This window comes from Australozyma saopauloensis, chromosome 5 (assembly GCF_035610405.1).
Source record: "Australozyma saopauloensis chromosome 5, complete sequence".
Classification (NCBI taxonomy): domain Eukaryota; kingdom Fungi; phylum Ascomycota; class Pichiomycetes; order Serinales; family Metschnikowiaceae; genus Australozyma; species Australozyma saopauloensis.
In genome coordinates, this window is record NC_086135.1 from 776,457 (window position 1) to 794,272 (window position 17,816).

General features: G+C 47.2%; 7 protein-coding genes across 7 annotated transcripts; 1 reads left to right on the plus strand and 6 right to left on the minus strand.

The window, feature by feature from the left end:
- Nucleotides 1–65: 65 nt before the first annotated feature.
- On the minus strand, nt 66–2,318 carry PUMCH_004232 (uncharacterized protein; the record flags this gene model as incomplete). Its single annotated transcript, XM_063023176.1, has 1 exon — nt 66–2,318. One exon carries the CDS (start codon nt 2,316–2,318, stop codon nt 66–68), a length of 2,253 nt encoding a protein of 750 aa, XP_062879246.1.
- A 1,964-nt stretch (nt 2,319–4,282) lies between these two features.
- On the plus strand, nt 4,283–6,004 carry PUMCH_004233 (uncharacterized protein; the record flags this gene model as incomplete). The annotated part of the gene is made up of 1 exon (XM_063023177.1): nt 4,283–6,004. The coding sequence occupies one exon, from the start codon at nt 4,283–4,285 to the stop codon at nt 6,002–6,004; it is 1,722 nt and encodes a 573-aa protein (XP_062879247.1).
- An 81-nt stretch (nt 6,005–6,085) lies between these two features.
- Nucleotides 6,086–8,716, minus strand: PUMCH_004234 (uncharacterized protein; the record flags this gene model as incomplete). The annotated part of the gene is made up of 1 exon (XM_063023178.1): nt 6,086–8,716. The coding sequence occupies one exon, from the start codon at nt 8,714–8,716 to the stop codon at nt 6,086–6,088; it is 2,631 nt and encodes an 876-aa protein (XP_062879248.1).
- A 676-nt stretch (nt 8,717–9,392) lies between these two features.
- PUMCH_004235 (uncharacterized protein) lies at nt 9,393–9,965 on the minus strand (the record flags this gene model as incomplete). The annotated part of the gene is made up of 1 exon (XM_063023179.1): nt 9,393–9,965. One exon carries the CDS (start codon nt 9,963–9,965, stop codon nt 9,393–9,395), a length of 573 nt encoding a protein of 190 aa, XP_062879249.1.
- A 401-nt stretch (nt 9,966–10,366) lies between these two features.
- On the minus strand, nt 10,367–12,709 carry PUMCH_004236 (DNA replication licensing factor MCM7; the record flags this gene model as incomplete). The annotated part of the gene is made up of 1 exon (XM_063023180.1): nt 10,367–12,709. One exon carries the CDS (start codon nt 12,707–12,709, stop codon nt 10,367–10,369), a length of 2,343 nt encoding a protein of 780 aa, XP_062879250.1.
- Nucleotides 12,710–13,419: 710 nt separating this feature from the next.
- PUMCH_004237 (uncharacterized protein) lies at nt 13,420–15,006 on the minus strand (the record flags this gene model as incomplete). The annotated part of the gene is made up of 1 exon (XM_063023181.1): nt 13,420–15,006. One exon carries the CDS (start codon nt 15,004–15,006, stop codon nt 13,420–13,422), a length of 1,587 nt encoding a protein of 528 aa, XP_062879251.1.
- A 1,561-nt stretch (nt 15,007–16,567) lies between these two features.
- PUMCH_004238 (uncharacterized protein) lies at nt 16,568–17,254 on the minus strand (the record flags this gene model as incomplete). Its single annotated transcript, XM_063023182.1, has 1 exon — nt 16,568–17,254. One exon carries the CDS (start codon nt 17,252–17,254, stop codon nt 16,568–16,570), a length of 687 nt encoding a protein of 228 aa, XP_062879252.1.
- Between the last annotated feature and the right edge of the window lie 562 nt (nt 17,255–17,816).

The following is a 17,816-nucleotide window of genomic DNA, read 5'->3' on the forward strand; positions in this document are numbered from 1 at the left end:
ACTCTAACGCTTTCGCCTTATATTAAAATATTTTGAGTGCAAAATTAGAATATTCGATTAAATATTTATTGTTCACTGACAAGCTGTAAACAAGCTTCGAGAGACCTCTCGACATCTCCGTCGTTCATTATGATCACATCACGCAAGATAGCCTTGTCAAGTGTATTAAATACCTCACTGAGTTGGGTGAAGGTTTCATCAATCTGTGTGTCCGAAACTCCTCCTGTCTCCGAAGCAGCGGGCTGAACCTCATCATTAAGTGGCGACAGGGAGAGAAAATTAGTAAGGGATTTTCCTAGTATACCGGCACTTGCTAGAATTACATTCGAAGGAGACATCGATTGTGCTGTTGGCGTTTCGGTATTGTTGGTGTGTTGTGGAATGGGCTGAGCAAGATGGCTCTTGTTCTGCCTTATCTCAGCTTCCCATGCTTCCATGTGTGCATTGTAGTGGCTCTCCTCGATTGTGAGGTCCTCTAACTTGATATCTTGGATGAAATTCACAGCTGCTTCTATTGTAGACAAATAGTAGCTGGTTTCGCCATGGGTTAGCCATAATTCTCCACGAAAGCGCAGAATATACCGAATGTTGCTGATGAAGTTAGGGGTTTTGGCCTTCAAGATGACAAGAATAAGCAATGGGATGAATGCATCTGCATTGGTCTCGCTCTGCGATACTTTGAGAAGACTGAATATTACTTTGCAGGAATTTAAAACGCAAATGATTTTGTCTCTTGGTGCACGGTATTGATTGATCATGTTGAGCTGCGATCTAGCATGTTCCATGTAATCTACCGATCCTTTTGACAAGTTCTTTTTGTGAGAAACAAGCAGGTCGAGATCGACATCAAGGTGCACACCCAGAACCCAACTGAACTTCTCGACTTGTAATGCAAAGTTTCTGTCTTCATTCATGTCGTCGATCATGGATGCAGAGGCATTTCGGCCAAACTTCTTCACGGCTTCGGGAGAAAAGCAATAATCATAGATTCGATTCATGATCAATTTCTCAATACCTTCCTTGGAGTTTTCCAAATCTTTTTCGTCCATACTGTTAAACGGTGGAAATTCCTTGAATTTCTCGTTGATGAAAGCTTTGAAGTCCAGCACTGCCTTGATCATCTGCTCAGAATTCATGTTATTAGCCTGGCGTATGAATGACGCCAAAAATGACTTTGTGTATTTGACTATTGGCTCGGCGCCCTTTTGTTTGAGGTGGTTCAAGAATGTGTTGAAGTCAAATGGCTTATGCGATAGCTGGTGCTGTTCTTTTGGGTCAACATAGCTACTTGCCCTCGAGAGAGAGCCTTGTCTTTTGGGTCTAGTAGACTCCGTCAGCCTTGGTGCTCTTGATCGAATTTCACTTGCAGGTTCTTCGACCAGGTTGTCTCCAACTGTGGGCAGAGAAATAGGCAGAAAGGGGTCATATGGTTGCATGCTCATACTTGATGGCTTGGGTGAGGGAATCGATGAATCTTTCACATCCGTGAGTTCAGGTAATTCTCTTGATCCGGATACAGCGACAAAGATCTTCTCGGAGATTTCGGTCAATATTTCTGTATCACCTTTGCTGTCATTATCTTCCAGACTTAGGGACTCAGACTCGACACTCTGTGAAGTTTTAGGTTCAGGTGCGTTGAGTTGAGGTGCGTTGTGTTGAGGTGCGTTGTGTTCAGGTGCATTGGATTCGACAGATGCATTATTGGAGCCATTTGTAGTTTTTTCCTCGGCTTGGCTTGTTGGCTTCTCCAGATCTAGATCATCCTTGTTCAAGACTTCTGCTGTGGAGTGTAATGATGCAAGGCCATCTAAAACCGCCGGCTCCGACTCTGGCTCGTCAATTCTTTCAGTGTTCGTCTGCAAATCCACTGCCTGTTTTTCACTCAAGTCAGGGCCAGGGGCGGCAGAAGCCAGTTCTGTGTCCGCCAGCTCCTTTTCAACCTCTGTGCTCAGGCTTTGTCTCACCTTGAACTGCTTCATTTTCTCCTCCAACAGATCTACATCCGTGTCAACTGCCGAAACGTCGTATTTCTCGAATATCCCCAACAACTCATGTTTATCGGCGTTCGTGTCGACCTTCCCGGTAGCCGAGGTCGATAGACTCACCTCGGCAGGGGTAATGGAGCCAGCACCGATTTTGGGCGAAGAGTCAATCGAACGCGCGCTCAGAAGAAAAGCCGTTGGGGGAGTCTGACTATGGGCACGCTCCAAATCAGCCACTCTGCCTGATTTGGTAAATGAGCTATTAGAGATCGTGGTCGCATTTGTGGTGGAGGTGGTGGCACTCGCCTTGCTGAAGTTGAAACGAGGTCGCGACATGCTTTCAATGCTGTGTTTATGGGTGTGGATGCTAATTATGCTTTGTCTTTTGACAAAGAGTGACAATCAGTGATGATTATGGGACGAATTGAACTACAGATCCGGGGGTTTTGGGGATATGTTGGTTTGGTATGGTACAGTTAAGGACAGGCTGGTGACGGATCAATACTCGACGAATTAAGTAAATCGTCGTGGGTTCTTTAAATAAATCGGTGGGTAGTAGGTTGGATTGAGGATAGTTCAGCCAGATTGCGTCTCCTGCAGGAGGTACAGATTTAGTTTTAAGCCACACTGACACACGAAAAGAGATGAGGTTATGGAATATTTTTAGGCGGATGCAATTGATTTTGGAAGTTTTTGATTTTGAGAATATGATCATGCCGTGTCAAGTATATGCTCTTGCCGAGTCACATTGGATTCGAAGGGTGGAAGATGTCTCTTCAGGGGAAATTAACAGAGCGAACACAAGTCCTCTGAATGCTTCCTAGGTGACGAACATGGTGGAGGTTTTTGAGTCACACGATCTATTATGTGCGGCGCCAGTACAGAATCCTAGGCTGCAAAAGTATTGGGATTATTTTTGATCTTTTTCTCATTTACATTTGACACGGAGTGTCCATGTCTGGTTTCTTCCAGAACACCAGAACATTTATTTCAATGGGCATTGATTGTCTAGATGGTAGGTGGCTGTGAGCTATCAACGCAGTAACCACATAACAAGTTTGTGAATGGCAGAAGTATTTGATGGCAGAATTTTTCTCTGGGTGTCGAGTTGCTGAAACGTTGTTCTTGAAAAAAGTCGTAGGAGACCATGTACTCTTCTTTCTATGTCGATCTCACCATGGAGAAAGAGGCAACACTAGCACCTTTGAGTGAGGTAAGCAGTTGACTCGGTCCTATTTTTATTTGCGATATTGTCCCAGCATTTGAAATTAATGAGAGTAGAAACGAATTAGATACGAAGCAAAAGGACAAAATTTCCGGTTCCTTTCGAATAATCGAGGAATGCAATTAACTCAGGTGTGAACATCAAATAGGGAATGTCAACTTTGAATAAAAAATTAAAACTTTGAATAGATAATACCCATTGCGTATTCCTAACTCTCCATTCCCATACTTCAATCTTAGAAACCAGCCGGAAGCTGTGTCATGGATGGTTCATAGATCCAATCAAAATAGGGCTCGATCCTCGTTCCAAAAACCTCTTCGAACTTGCATGCTGCTCAATTTGGCGGATATTCCAAATTCAGAGAATGAATTCCTAAAATTCACCTCCTTAAATCCTTATCAACTTCCCGCACACTGTCCTCTAGTGTTTGGCTGCAAATTCCTACCTAGAGAAGAGTCACCATCTAAGCCTATAGCACCAGTAACAGTACATGAACTCGAATCCCACCAATTCAAAAACGTAGTACTTCACCCAACCAAATCAATATGAGAAAGTTTACATCCGCAAAAATCCACCCACGCAAAAACCGACAAATGCACCAATGCACCGATGCACCAGCCATTATCTCACAATCTGAGTTCCGGCTCGGGTGTGATTGCCCGCAGTATCCCCTACCTTCCATTGACAGCCAAGATTGGTCTCAGTAGGCGCCATTTCACAGCGAACAACGACGAAAAATCGAAAACCAAAAAGCCAACTTTAAAAACACAACTTCCGCTTCTAATAAAAATTCTCCCGTTGCCAATTTTCCCGTCCCACGGACCACTTCCCTCTATCTCCCTGCTTATCATCTGACTCATCTACACCCTCGTAAATCGTCCCGGGTAGGAACAGAAAGTCCTATCTGCAGGAGCGTCACCGTTTACCCTAGCACCGATCCGACACAGGGCGCGCCGCCTGCACTCCCGAATCCGAGGGTGAAAAGTTGGCGAGCAAAATCAGTCATAGCATATATAACTACGTTCAGTTCCTCCACCACTCCAACCCATTCTACCCAAAACTAACCTCGCCCAGAATGTGTGGAATCTTCGCTGCTTTTAGACAGCCCTACGTGGACTCGTTCAAGGACAAGGCCCTTCAATACTCCAAGAGAATCAGACACAGAGGTCCAGATTGGACTGGTACCGCCGTCATCAACAACACCATCTTGTGTCACGAGAGATTGGCCATTGTTGGTTTGGACTCCGGCGCTCAGCCAATCATCTCTCCCGATGACCGCTACTCGTTGGCCGTCAACGGTGAGATCTACAACCACATCCAGTTGAGACAAGAGTTGAGCGACTACAAGTACCAGTCTTTGTCTGACTGTGAGCCTATCATCCCATTGGTCGAGAAGTTCGGCATCGACGCTCCAAAGCACTTGGACGGTATGTTCGCTTTCGCCATGTACGACAAGAAGGAGGACAGAATCATCGCTGCCAGAGACCCTATCGGAATTGTGACCTTGTACATGGGTAAGTCCGCCAAGAACCCGGAGACCAGATACTTTGCCTCCGAGTTGAAGTGTCTCATCGACGAGTGTGACGAGATCTTCGCCTTCCCTCCCGGCCACGTCTACGACTCCAACACCGATGAGATCACCAGATACTTCACTCCTACCTGGTGGGACGGCTCCAAGATTCCAGAGAAACACGTGGACTACAAGGAGGTCCGTGAGACTTTGGAGTTGGCTGTCAGAAAGAGATTGATGGCTGAGGTGCCATACGGTGTCTTATTGTCTGGTGGTTTGGACTCGTCTTTGATTGCCTCCATTGCCGCTAGAGAGACCGAGAGAGCCGCTGCTGCTTTCTCCGGCGAGGGTATTGATGCCAACAAGGAGTTGTCCGGTGTCGACGCCTCCGGTTCTTTGCACACCTCCGGTTTCAACAGATTGCACTCCTTCGCCATTGGTTTGCCCGGCGCCCCTGACTTGATCGCTGCCGAGAAGGTTGCTCACTTCATTGGTACTGTTCACCACTCGCACACCTTCACTTTGGAGGAGGGTTTGGATGCTTTGAACGATGTCATCTGGCACCTTGAAACCTACGATGTTACCACCATCAGAGCCTCTACTCCTATGTACTTGTTGTCCAGAAAGATCAAGGCCCAAGGTGTCAAGATGGTCTTGTCCGGAGAGGGTTCCGATGAGATCTTCGGTGGTTACTTGTACTTCGCCAACGCTCCATCTGCTGCTGAATTCCACTCCGAGTGTGTCCAAAGAGTCAAGAACTTGCACTACGCCGACTGTTTGAGAGCCAACAAGTCCACCATGGCTTGGGGTTTGGAGGCCAGAGTTCCTTTCTTGGACAAGCAATTCTTGGAGGTCTGTATGAACATCAACCCAGAAGACAAGCTCATCAACCAAAAGGAGGGCAGAATCGAGAAGTACATCTTGAGAAAGGCCTTCGACACCACCGACGACCCATCTGCCAAGCCTTACTTGCCAGACGAGATCTTGTGGAGACAAAAGGAGCAATTCTCCGACGGTGTCGGCTACTCCTGGATTGACGGTTTGAAGGATGCCGCCGAGGCCGCTGTCTCTGACGAGGAGCTCGCTCATCCAAAGCCTGAATGGGGCACTGATGTTCCAACCACCAAGGAGGCCTACTGGTACAGATGTAAGTTTGACCAGATGTTCAACGGTTCTAAGGCCGCTGCTTCTACTGTCATGAGATGGATTCCAAAGGCCGAGTGGGGATGCCACGCCGACCCTTCGGGTAGATACGCCACTACCCACGAGCACAAGGTTGATGCCTAAACGTTCCGGGGATGTTCCAATTCCGTATAATATACACATTGTCATAGAATTAATACCGATTTCACTAATATTTAAGCTTTTTTAAAACTGATTTTCATCCAACCACTTGAAAACCTCTTGATGGTCCCTTTCGTACCATGCGGCATTGATTTGAATTTGGTCTAACACCTGTTTGAGCGCCCGCTCGAAACCATGCACGTCCTTGTTTTCAAAAAATGCTTCCACTTCCAGCGCCATTTCCGAGGTTTGGTAGTTACATAAGGTTAACTTCACAAATCTCTCGAGCACCACCATGTTGGTCGACATGAGCTCGTACAATCTTTCGTAGTTGTTTTTGAAGAACGTCCAGAAGCCGGCTCTTGTCAATGGGTTATTTGTGACAGTGACCGCGAGGAAATGCGCATCCATTGTTGGAATGACGTTCTCGTCCAAAATTGAGTCCAAAAGCCTTCCGGTGTATTCGGGGTGTGAAATTTGTCCCATGGCGCCTAGAACAATTTCTCTAGAGTCCAATGAAGATGGTTTGATCACCTCGTTCATCAACAATTCGAAGTCTCTTTCTGAGAAGTCTGGAGAGCTGACTTTACTTCCGAAGATATACTCTCTGAGAGAAGAATCGATGGATCCAGAAGCAGTCCAATTTGCGTAGGCATCATTAGCAAATTGTTGCAACTCTGGGATGTGGCAACCCAGTGATGTTTTAAGAATGAGCGATTTCAATTTCGAGCGATTAAAGTTGGATCCAGGAACATTTTCTCGCAAGAGCTTAATTGCCAATTTCGAATACACTGCTTTTATGAACGATTGGACCTTAGCAGTTAGGGCTGCATCGAGGCCACTGAAGGTACGACTAAATGATGATAAAGCAGCAACGAGTTCCTTCCAGGGTGCAAAAGCTTCACCGAGAAGAGCGGCATCCAAAGTCAAAGATTTCACTAGGTTGAGGAATGTAATTGTAGAGGTCGCAGAGTCGCCAGAAATTGCAATCGAAATCACATCAGCGATCAACCCTACTCGATCCTTAGTAGATAGTTCGCTGAAGTTCAGAAGAACATTGTCATTCAAAATCTTTGAATCGTAGTCAACACGATAAGGGGCCTCGGTATCTTTGTTCAATTTGAAAAAAGAGTCTAACTCAATATCCAACAGGGCACTCTTCTGAAGAAGAGCATCCGATTGCAAGTTTTGGGCTGAAGATTTAATGTTCAAAGGAACCCACCACACGGTTTCGTCTTCTTCGGGCAAAACTCCGCCACCGTTCAAGAATCTGGACTGTGATAATTGCAAATTGCCTTCTGATTCGGAAACTTTAATGATGGGATAGCCAATTTTGGTGATCCATGGATCCATCAACGAAGCCACATCATGTCCAGAAACATCCGATATAGCACTCCACAAATTTTCTGCGGTAGTGTTGCCATACTTGTGTACATTGAGGTACTTGGCAACACCGTTCAAGAACACATCGGTACCCAAATAAGTTGACAACATGAGGATAGTTGACGAGCCTTTCAAGTATGAAATTGCATCAAAAAGCTGATCAATGTCAAGAGCATCATTCACAGGAACCTTGATGGGATGAGAATTCCTCAAACCATCGAGACGAAGAGCTTGTTGCAATGATGATGATACAAATTCTGAGAAAATGTCCCATTCCGGAAACAAATGGTCTACGGCGTAGTATCCTACCCAAGTGGCGAAACCCTCATTCAACCACAACTCGTCCCACCATTGCATGGTGACTAGGTTGCCAAACCATTGGTGAGCAATTTCGTGAGCCACAACATATGCCACGTTCTGTTTATATGAGGGCGCAGACTTTTCTGGCGAATACAAAAGAGCGGTGCTTCTGTACGTGATAAGGCCCCAATTCTCCATTGCATTGTGGGAGAAAGAATGGACGGCTATGAGATCAAGTTTTGGTAATGGATACTTTACCTGGAAGACCTTGCTGAAGAGATCCACGATTTTAGGAGCAATCTCCAAAGCGAACTGAGCATCCTTGGTGTAACCCTTAGTGGTATAAATAGACACGGGTAAGGGTTTATCGCCGTAGTAAACATCCTCAGTAAAACTTTGGATATACTCAAATTCTCCCACTGCCCAAGCCAAGAGATATGTGGACATCTTTGGTGTTTTACAAAACGTGACTCTCTTGTAGTCGTCGCCAACAGGTTCCTCCCTTTCAACAGGCATATTTCCCAACACGGTCAAGTCCAGCTTGGTCGTAATGTGCACGGTGAATGTTGCTTTCAATGCTGGTTCGTCAAGACAAGGGAACGCTCTTCTTGCATCTGTAGCCTCGAACTGAGTTGAAAGCATATACTTCGTGACACCGTTTTCTACGTAAGCAGACTTATAGAAGCCCGCCATGTTTGTCTGAATGATACCTTCAAATGAAATTTCCACCTGTGCAATTTCGCCAATTGCGTCCAAAGATCTGCCGAGCTTCAACACGAACACCTCCTTTTTCTTATCTGTCAGGGCCACTTTCGCATCGAACAGTGCTCCCATATAATGAACTACGGCGTTCTTAATGGTTAAGTCTCGGTAATGGAGATGTAACTCATCTGTGGCCTCTACAATGGATAAGTCGATCTTCACTATACCACTATAAACCGAGTCGGTAATCTCCGAGACGGCTACGTCATAATGCAATGGCTGCAAAGTTTGGGGCAATGCCTCGTAGTAAGGTTGTTCTGTCTTGCACATAGATGTTTCAGAGTTGAGATTGGGTCTGGTTGTTTTAGGAGGGAAAAAGTGTAGTAGGTCGAGCCGCACAGTGGTGTGGTGACTGGCTGCAAAATGAGGTCAGTAGAGATAAGAAGAAGTACTGGAGGGGGAAATTCGATCAATTGTGAGAATATTTTGTTTGCAGGTTCTAGAAGAGAAAGATGTGGAATTCTATTTTGGTTTTTTTTTGTTTGCTGCTTTTAGGTTCAGTGTATTGTTCTAGCAGGGAAACTATTATTGAATCGAACAGTGCCAGTGGGAACTGCTTCAATAACGTGAAACATGCATATTGAGCCTGTTGTGGTATTTTAGGTTTTTTGAAGAACGCAGTGTTTTGGTGTAAGTGAAGCTTTCAATGGATCAGGTAGTAGGAAAATGAAGCATTCTCGTCCCTATTCTTTTCCGTAAAGCAGATTCCTTGAATCTGTCTCGTTGAAGCATAGATCCTGTGCCGAAACCACCACCAAAACATCAACGTGCCATCGTTATACCCGTAACTCACCCAGAGCACATAAACCTACACCCCAACAAGTGACACGTTCGCCCCAACGCCAATCTACCTCTGGTCGCAATACAACCACATCGCTACACCTCCCACAGTATCGTCCGGTATTATAGTACATTTATCTAGTTCTGTTTTTGGTCTTCATTCCGTCTAGGCCTCGTTCTTGCTCACCTTACCCTTACCCTTGCCCTTGCCCTTACCGTTGCCTCTGCGGAACTTCTTGTTGCTCAACTCGGTGTTCACATCTCTGTTCAAAGCTCCAATCTCCTTGGCCAATGCAGTGCTAGGGTCTACGCCAAACTTCTCTACACGAGCCAAGTCCTTCTTGGCAGCGGTGGCAGCAGCCTCGTCACCGAATTTTTCAGCTCTCTTGATCTTTTTGGTCAACAAGTCAACCGCCATCTGCTTTCTCTCCTCAGGGGTCAACACCTTCTTCTCTGGTTTCTCTTCCTTTTCAGTCTCTGCGGCTGGCTCTGCAGCAGCAGCTTGTTCTGGCTCCGCAGCTTTCTCGGCAGCTATGGCTGGCACCTCAGCCTCGGGTGCGTCGTCCTTTGCCTCTTCTTGAGGGGCCTTTTCTTCCTCAACTTCGTCCAACTCGTTTGTCGATTCCTGGGCCTCTGTCAAACGGGCAACCAAGTCGGCTTTCTTGCCGTCAACAGAAAGACCCTTTTCCTTCAAGGCTTCTTTCAATTGGGCCACGGTTAAGGCGGAGAGTTCGGACATTTTTAGAGTGTAGTTGGAGATTCGAGTTGTTGACACTGGAGGCTAGATACAGGCTCTTATGGGGAAGCTGGGTACTTACAAATAGAGGAAATTCTCGCGGATCGATGTAGAAATTTGAATTTAGGTAACAAAGTATGGTTTTTGGTTTTGCTTGTAATTTTTGTTGTATTGCATTGACGCGTTTTGGTTCGCCAACTTGAGTGCAATCATAGAAGACGCTTGCATTGAAGTTCATATGAACTCGACAAAAATGAGCTTAGTGGCTTATAACGAAATGATTTATTAATTATACATAGCTTTTCGACGGAGAAATTTGTAGCTTTCCTCGACCAACAGCAAGAAACTGACTCCGAGTCTCTGAAACACAAGACCCAGACAATAAAAAGAAGAAAAGATTTCCCTTAAACAACCAACAACAGCTCATTGTTGTCGAAGAGCTGGAAAATACCGTACTGACAATAGTCATCAATACACTGCTTCACCTGTTCCAAGGTAAAGCCCTTGGCAACCATTCTTTGGTTCAATTCAGCCACATTGATACCGGCGCTTCCGCTTTCCTTGGCCATGGTACGAATATGCTGCATGATCATGGTGATAGGATCCTCCATCTCGAACTCCTTCATGTCCATAGACAGCTTGGAACATGCCATGAGACGCAAGGCCTCATCAACATCGTTCTTGCTGACGGTGTTCACAAACCGTATTCTGGCCAATGCTTGTGAAAGACGCAAGATGGCCAAAAGCGTACGGGGTGTGATGTGGGCGAATTTGCGGACCGAGTCTTCATTCTTCTTAGACTCCTTACGCATGTTAATGTATGCCTGAGTAACATATGCGCCGACTTCTCTTGGAACGGTTGGTCTGTAAGTTCTGGCCATAGAGATGTACTGGCGGATAGTTTGCGGGTCGAGTGGCTCGAAGCCCATAGCTGGTTCCTTGTTGTACTGGTGAACATAGGTGACGTGGCGAGCCAACTGTTCGTCTCCAGCCTCAGAGGCCTGGTCCAACATGAGATACATAATATCAAAACGGGACAAAAGTGCTGCTGGCAAGTTGATGTTCTCGTGAGGAGACAACTTAGGGTTGTAGCGACCATACAAGGGATTGGCGGCGGCCAAAATCGAGGTACGTGCGTTCAAAGTGGTGTTGATGCCGGCTTTAGAAATAGAGATTGTTTGCTGCTCCATGACTTCGTGGATTGCAGTACGGTCGGACTCCTCCATCTTGTCGAACTCATCAATACAACAGATACCATTGTCGGCCAAAACCAAGGCACCGCCTTCCAAGACCATCTCGTCCGTGACAGGGTCTCTCATAACAGCAGCAGTCAAACCGACACCGGAAGAACCACGACCCGTTGTGTAGACAGATCTAGGGGCAATTTTGTTGATGGCCTTCAAAAGCTGAGACTTGGCCACACCGGGGTCACCCATGAGGCAAACGTTGATATCACCACGAATACGCATACCGTCGCCAATCTCTTTGGTCACACCTCCACATAATAGAAGGAGCAAGATCTTCTTGACGTCGAGATGGCCGAAAATCTCTGGCGCAATAGACTCGGCAAGACGGTTGTAAACGCCGCCTCCATTGTGCAAGTTGAGAATCTTCTGCTTGGTTTCGTCATCAAGAGTGAGGGACTCATACTGTTTTTTATGCTGACTGACGTATTGCGCCTCCAAGTATGTCTCGGTCAAAAGACCAGCGCGCAAAGCGCGGTAGCCCGTGTAGGGAGAAGGCAAAAACACACCCGAGACGTCGACAATGTCACCCGGGTTCATGCTACGCACAAGGTCGCCATTGACGTGGATGGTGAGCGACCGTGGGATATGGCCCACGGGGACCTGGTTGGACATTTCCTGGATCTTGACCTCTTGGAAAGACAGAAATTTGGACGCCCGCGTCGACATAAATAACTGCCCCCTTTGATTATCTGTCTTACAGATGGGAGACGTGCACTCGGTGAGTGGCTGGAACGTTTTCGAGTTCACCTCCTGGAAGATCTCATATCCACACTTGTCACAAGTGTATGCGTTGACAAGCACCGAAGGCTTCACGTCCGACACTCTGGTCACAATACCACGCACAGTGATGTATTTTCCGACATGGTGGCCCTTCACTTGTCTCACCGCATAAGCCTTGGTGTTGGACGACAAGGGAGAGAAGTACAAGTGGTATCTACGAGTGAGTTTTGCCGGGAACAAGTCCTCCAGCATCAAGCCGTTTCCTGCAGTGGCGCCATTCTGCAGCTGCAGCTCTTCGCCGTTGTTGGCGCCAAAACCAGTGCGCAAGTTGTTGATCTCCTCGGCGTGTTCCTGTTCCACACGCATGTTTCTCAACTTCCGCTGGTGCAACACCACGTCCAAAACGTCGTCCTTGTACGAGACCTCCTTGGTGGGCTCGGGCATCAATTCGTCCACGACCTGGCTGAACAACTCGATGAAGTGGTATGCGTTCTTCTGCACCTGGTACACCAAGTCTGTGGAAAGTGGTTGTGCCATGAACGTCTGGTGGTCCTGGTACGCCTTGATATCGTCGAGATCCACATAGAGAGTGGTGAGATCACGGTTGGCGATCTTCTGGAACAAGTCCAAGTATTTCATTCCTGTAGGTGCATCTTCGGTTTCCATTGGATCGTCGGCAGAAGAGGCCTTGAAATGGGTGAAGAAGTCATGGGCCTGCGCCTTGAGCTCTGCGTAGTTGACGTTGATTTGCACGGTCGGCAATGCGACTGTGGTGGCCATTTTGTGTGGGGGGTTGGTGGAGGGTGGAAAAAAGAACGATGAGTAGGTGGATTGACGCGGGTGATTACTATTCCGTTTTGGGACGGCGTCAACAGTACGCGGGTCGCTGCCTGCAGGAATTTGCAACCAAGAACGAGTTTAATTTTGGGAATGGCTTGGGTGTATCGTCGGAGGTAATTTGATGTAGAGTTTTGACAATGATACAATTGAGTGTTCAAGACTTGGGATTGATGACTTCTTCTTGTTTTAGTCTTTGTTTTGTGGGAACGATAGAGCGTTGTCTAAACCTTAAATCGGTCAGGAAAATATTAAAATGGGGTCAAAAAGCTATAGTTTCATTTAATTGAGTTGATATTTATTTGAATTTTCACTTTTTGATTCTCGTGAAGCTTGTTTAGGAGATATGGCTGTAGCACTTTGTGGTCCATACAAGCGCCAATCTTGACGCGTTTTCAGATAGCATTCGGAATCAGTCCAATCATACAGTTGTCGTGGTATATTCCAGCAGTTCTATAGCTCCTTTTATATTGTCAGCTGCTTGAAAATCGATAGAGGCGTTGATTGTTTCAAATTGTATGGTACAAGTGTTAGCCACTTGTGAAATCAAACAGAAACGAACAAAACAAAATTAAAGTAAACCAAGTTAAGCTCATCAGTGTACTGAATTTATATTAAAACAAATATTAAAGGAAAATTGAGAGATAGAAAGGCTAATTCCCCATCAAATCAACCAATGCCCTGGCAGCGGTTTTCTCTTCATTTTTAAGGCCGTTCTCAGCAGGACTACTCAGTCCTGTCAGATGGTTTCTTAGCGTTTCGGCGCCCATGGCTGCCCAGTCCTCTTCGTCGGTCTCACTGGCAACATCCTCATGGGAGACTGCCATTCTTGGCTCGCTTTTGACATTTGCCAGCAATGCTGCGAGATTGGATTGCGAGCCATTTTCATTGTTCTTCAATCCTGCGTGTCCTCTTGGAAGAGAGTTTGAGAGCGTGGAACGAATGTTCGACTCGTTGAATGACAGTTTTCTGCGTCCGAAAGCCGCGGTGAGTTGATCCGCGGTAAGGTAGAGCTCAGGATGTGGTTCAGCCTTGGAGCTCCATGAGCCTAGAGGTGAACTGGAGGTGACAGAATTTGTCTGTGCCACTGGCACCGGCGAACTAAGCGAAACCGCCGAGTTTCTCGCTGAAGAAACAATGTAGTTATCAAGGTTCTCGAGTGAGTTCAAGCGACTGCGGCTGAATATTGTTTGTCTCGTGGAGCTAGAAAACGATGTGTTCTTTGACACCGCGTTAACTGTGGCAGAAGACAGCTTGCGTCTGGGACCCAGAAGCGCAGGCGGAGGGCTGAACTTAGTAGGCACTCTGTTGGCAAATTTTAGAGGTGGGGATCTCTTGAACTTTTGTTTGGTTACACCAGATGACATTTCGTCGTCATCAAACTTAAATAGGGAGTCCTCTTCTTCTTCGTCGTCGTCGTCGTCTTCATCCGAATCTTCAGCAATGGCATTGTCATCTATGTCTGCCAAACGATGGGCATGAGCCAAGTTTGCTCGGAAAGCAGCATTGCTTGGATTGGCGGGATCGCTCTGAACAGACGCATCGTATGAGACCATGTCTTCCATCATGTCATCGTTGTCATCAGATTGATCAGAGTCCAGCTCCGAATCCAACTCGTTGCCATGACTGTGGTCGAGTTTCTCGTTGGGGAGTTTTGTGTTGTGCAAGTTCCTCTTCGTGTTTGTGATCGAGTCTCTCCTGTTGCTGGGTTTGTGAACACGCGTCGCCGAGGAGTGCGGAACGGGCTCGTGATAGACCCGCTCTATGGCTTCGTGCGTCGTGGCGGTCGGCGCATCTGCAGCGACGTGCTCGGCGCCCGCCTCGGCCTTCTTCAGCCATCCGAGCTTGGCCTTCTCTCTTAGTTCTTGCACACTCACACGGGGGTACGCGCTGGCGTTATCGGTGACAATGTAGTCCGAGTCGACCTTGCGCACCGCCCACTGGCCCCAGCCAATTTTCTCGAAGACCACGTTGTTTGTTGGATCTTCCTGTTCCATGGCGGCCATGATCAATCTCCGTTGTTTGGACAACGAGAGGAGCTCGAAGCCTGGAACTTCCACCGACAACTGAGCAGTGATGAGCCTAATTGCCAAGGGGCCCTTGCGTATTAGCAAGTTTGCAAGACGCGTGGGTGTGATTTCGGCGGCCACCCGAAGCGCCTCGGGCGACAGCGTGGACAACTTTGTTTCATGTTTCGAGGCGACTTTCGGACCCTCGAGCGGGTGATCCACAGACTCCATTGGGAATTTCAGCGCCTTGCGACTTTTCGCGGGCGTGCGGTTCTGACTAATAAGAACGGTGTTATCGGCGACACAAGAAACGACGCCGCCAACAGACCAATTGAGGAGGTTTGGGTGTGGAGCAAGCGACAATTCAAATCAACAGGCCAGTATCAATTGGCCGGCGTAATTTGTTTTCCAAAATTTGGTTTGTGGTGCCAATTTTTCACAGGGCCTATATAGTTACTCTGCCTTGTAATAAGTATGACCAACACCAACAGCAGCAAGCAAATAGAGAATAACAGCGATCGAGAAGTTCAGCGAAAAAGCGGGTATCAACTACTGAAACGTTTAATTTATTTTATTTCAACGTGTGTGTGTGTATGTGTTTGCCGAGGTACTTGAATAGTGGTATTCCCGTCCAGATAAGATACGAGAGATAGCCAGCAGTAGCTGAAAAATTCGGGCCACGACAGAAAGGATAGAAAGGATTGGGAGGAAGCGGCGGGGCGGAAAGCGGGGTAGCGAATATAAATACCGGGGCAATTCCTCCAGTTTATTTTTATTTGATCAGCGTTTTCAGAAGTCTGGTTGTGCCAATTGCGATTGTAGTAGCAAAGTGAAAATTAGTGGTCCGGGCGTGTGTTTGACGTGGGGCAGAAATTACTCGGGGTGCGAATATACGGGTGACACAACGATAGGAGCAATTGGGCCCAGCGAAGATGCAAGAAAGAAAACGGACGCGGGTCTACAAGTCCGGCGGCGGAATATAAATAGAGCGGGGTTCGCCTCTTCAATTGAGAAATTTTTAACTTTAAATTATTTATAGGGTTTTTTGGGGTTGTTTGCGTGGTGGTGACCAGTGGTGGCAGTGGTGGCCGTGGGCGTGTGATTGGTGGCTGCAAAGACCCTGGGGTGATCAGACGGCACGGGGCGACGGGGGATTCGAGCCGCCAGAGAGTAATTTCGGCGCGTGTTGCGTGCAGGCTGTGGTTGTCTTGGTGGGAGAGGGGACTGAGACACTGGACCCAAAAGAGTTGTTTGTGGAGGTAATTGTATTTTGGAAAAAGTTTGTTTTTCGTTTTGATTTTTTTCTTTTTCCTCTCTTTTCTTCTTTTTGGCTAGTATTGTTGGTCTTACTTGGCTGAGATCTGGTGGTTCTATATGGCATATGCGGCAGGGTATTGTGGTTGAGTCATTGAATTTTGAGTTACTGATGAAGAGATCGAAAATCTGAAATTTCTGTACTTTTCAATAGAACATAAGGGGTTCGTATTTATTTGACACTCTTGTTTGGTCGAATGGGTCTTTGCAGTCACCTTCTGCCATATCCTACAAACCAGAACACTCAAAAAATAACCTCCGCCAGGTCGTCAAATTGCTCTTTGTAAATTTAGCTCATTGTAATCAAAAAATCACCAGTTCACACTGGAATCTAAACTACAAGCTTATATATACAAGCTTGCATCTAACAAGTTCTACATAAGCTCTACACTATCGAAGCACAAGTCTTTGTATTGATCGTCATCAGACTAATTTTCTCCTCAACAGAGAGGTACAGCATGTACCAACACCAGCATCCTTACAAAGATGGGAAGGTTTGGTCGTTGATGGCAGCTGGGGCTGGGGCGGCCTTCTTGCCGTCACCCTTTCTACCCTTGAAGCCGGTCTTCTTACCGTTGAACTTTGGAGCCTCCTCACCGAAAGAGGTGGTGATGTCCAAAAGCTTCTTCTCCTTAGGAGCTCTTTGTCTGACCTTCTTGGAAGAAGTGGCACCAACAAAGTCCTGGGTCTCCTTTTGGATGACGTCGAAAGAGGTCCACTTGGACTCGGCGCCCTCGTTGGCCTTTCTGGCAGCGTTGGCCTTGTTCAAGGACTCGAGCTGCTCTTGCTCAGCCAAGTATTCCTTCAAGGACTTGCCGGCTGGAGCAGCTGGCTCCTCCTTGACCTCGGAGGCGATCTCGGCGTTGGCGTCGGCCAAGCCGGCGGTCTCGTCGTCGATCTCTCTTCTGTCGTCACCCCAACCTTGGGCAACCTTCTTCTTGGAGTCGGTCTTGCCGGTTCTGGAGTGACGGTCGAATGGCTTCTTCTCGCGCTTGGCGCCGCCGACTGGGCCAGCAACAGACTTGTTGTTGGTCTTGTCCTTCAAAGCGGCCTCGTTGCTGGTCAAAGGCTTCTTGTTCTTCTTGGCCTTGGCTGGGTCAGCGGAGGCTGGAGCAACGTCGGCCTTCTTGGAGGAGGTGGTCTTCTTGACGATCTCCTTTGGCATTGGGACTGGAGCTGGCTCGTCGTCCTCGACGTCATTGCCCAAAAGAGCATACAAGTTCTGGCAGGTTAGTATTGGGAGAGAGAATCTTAAAAGCCCAAAAGAGAGGGCCCTGGATGGGAAGAATTGGCCAATGAAATCACTTGTTGCAGAAATTCCGTGTCACTTATAAAAGCGTTTATATTCAGTGTTCGTCTGAAGGGGTCGTCTGAAGGGGTCGCCGTGGTCTTAGTCTATTACATGGGTCACACAAGACAATACACCCAACGACCAATTGAACGCAGAAACACATTTTCACACATGACCCCAACAATTCCAAACAGAACAGCACAACATATTCCTACAATTACCCCCTTTCAAAAAATCAGATCGACCAATGACCCGTTCCTGACTCTGTACTTGTTCGAGTAACGGTTTCTCCACACCTCCACAAAAAGTCGACGAAGGGGCGGCCGTTTGGCGGAACGGAGGCGGGGTTTTTAACGCTGGCGCTCGGAAAAGTGAAACGGGTGACGTGTCCTTTCGAATTGACAAACCTGGGCAAATCTACGGGCAGTGGAGGGCC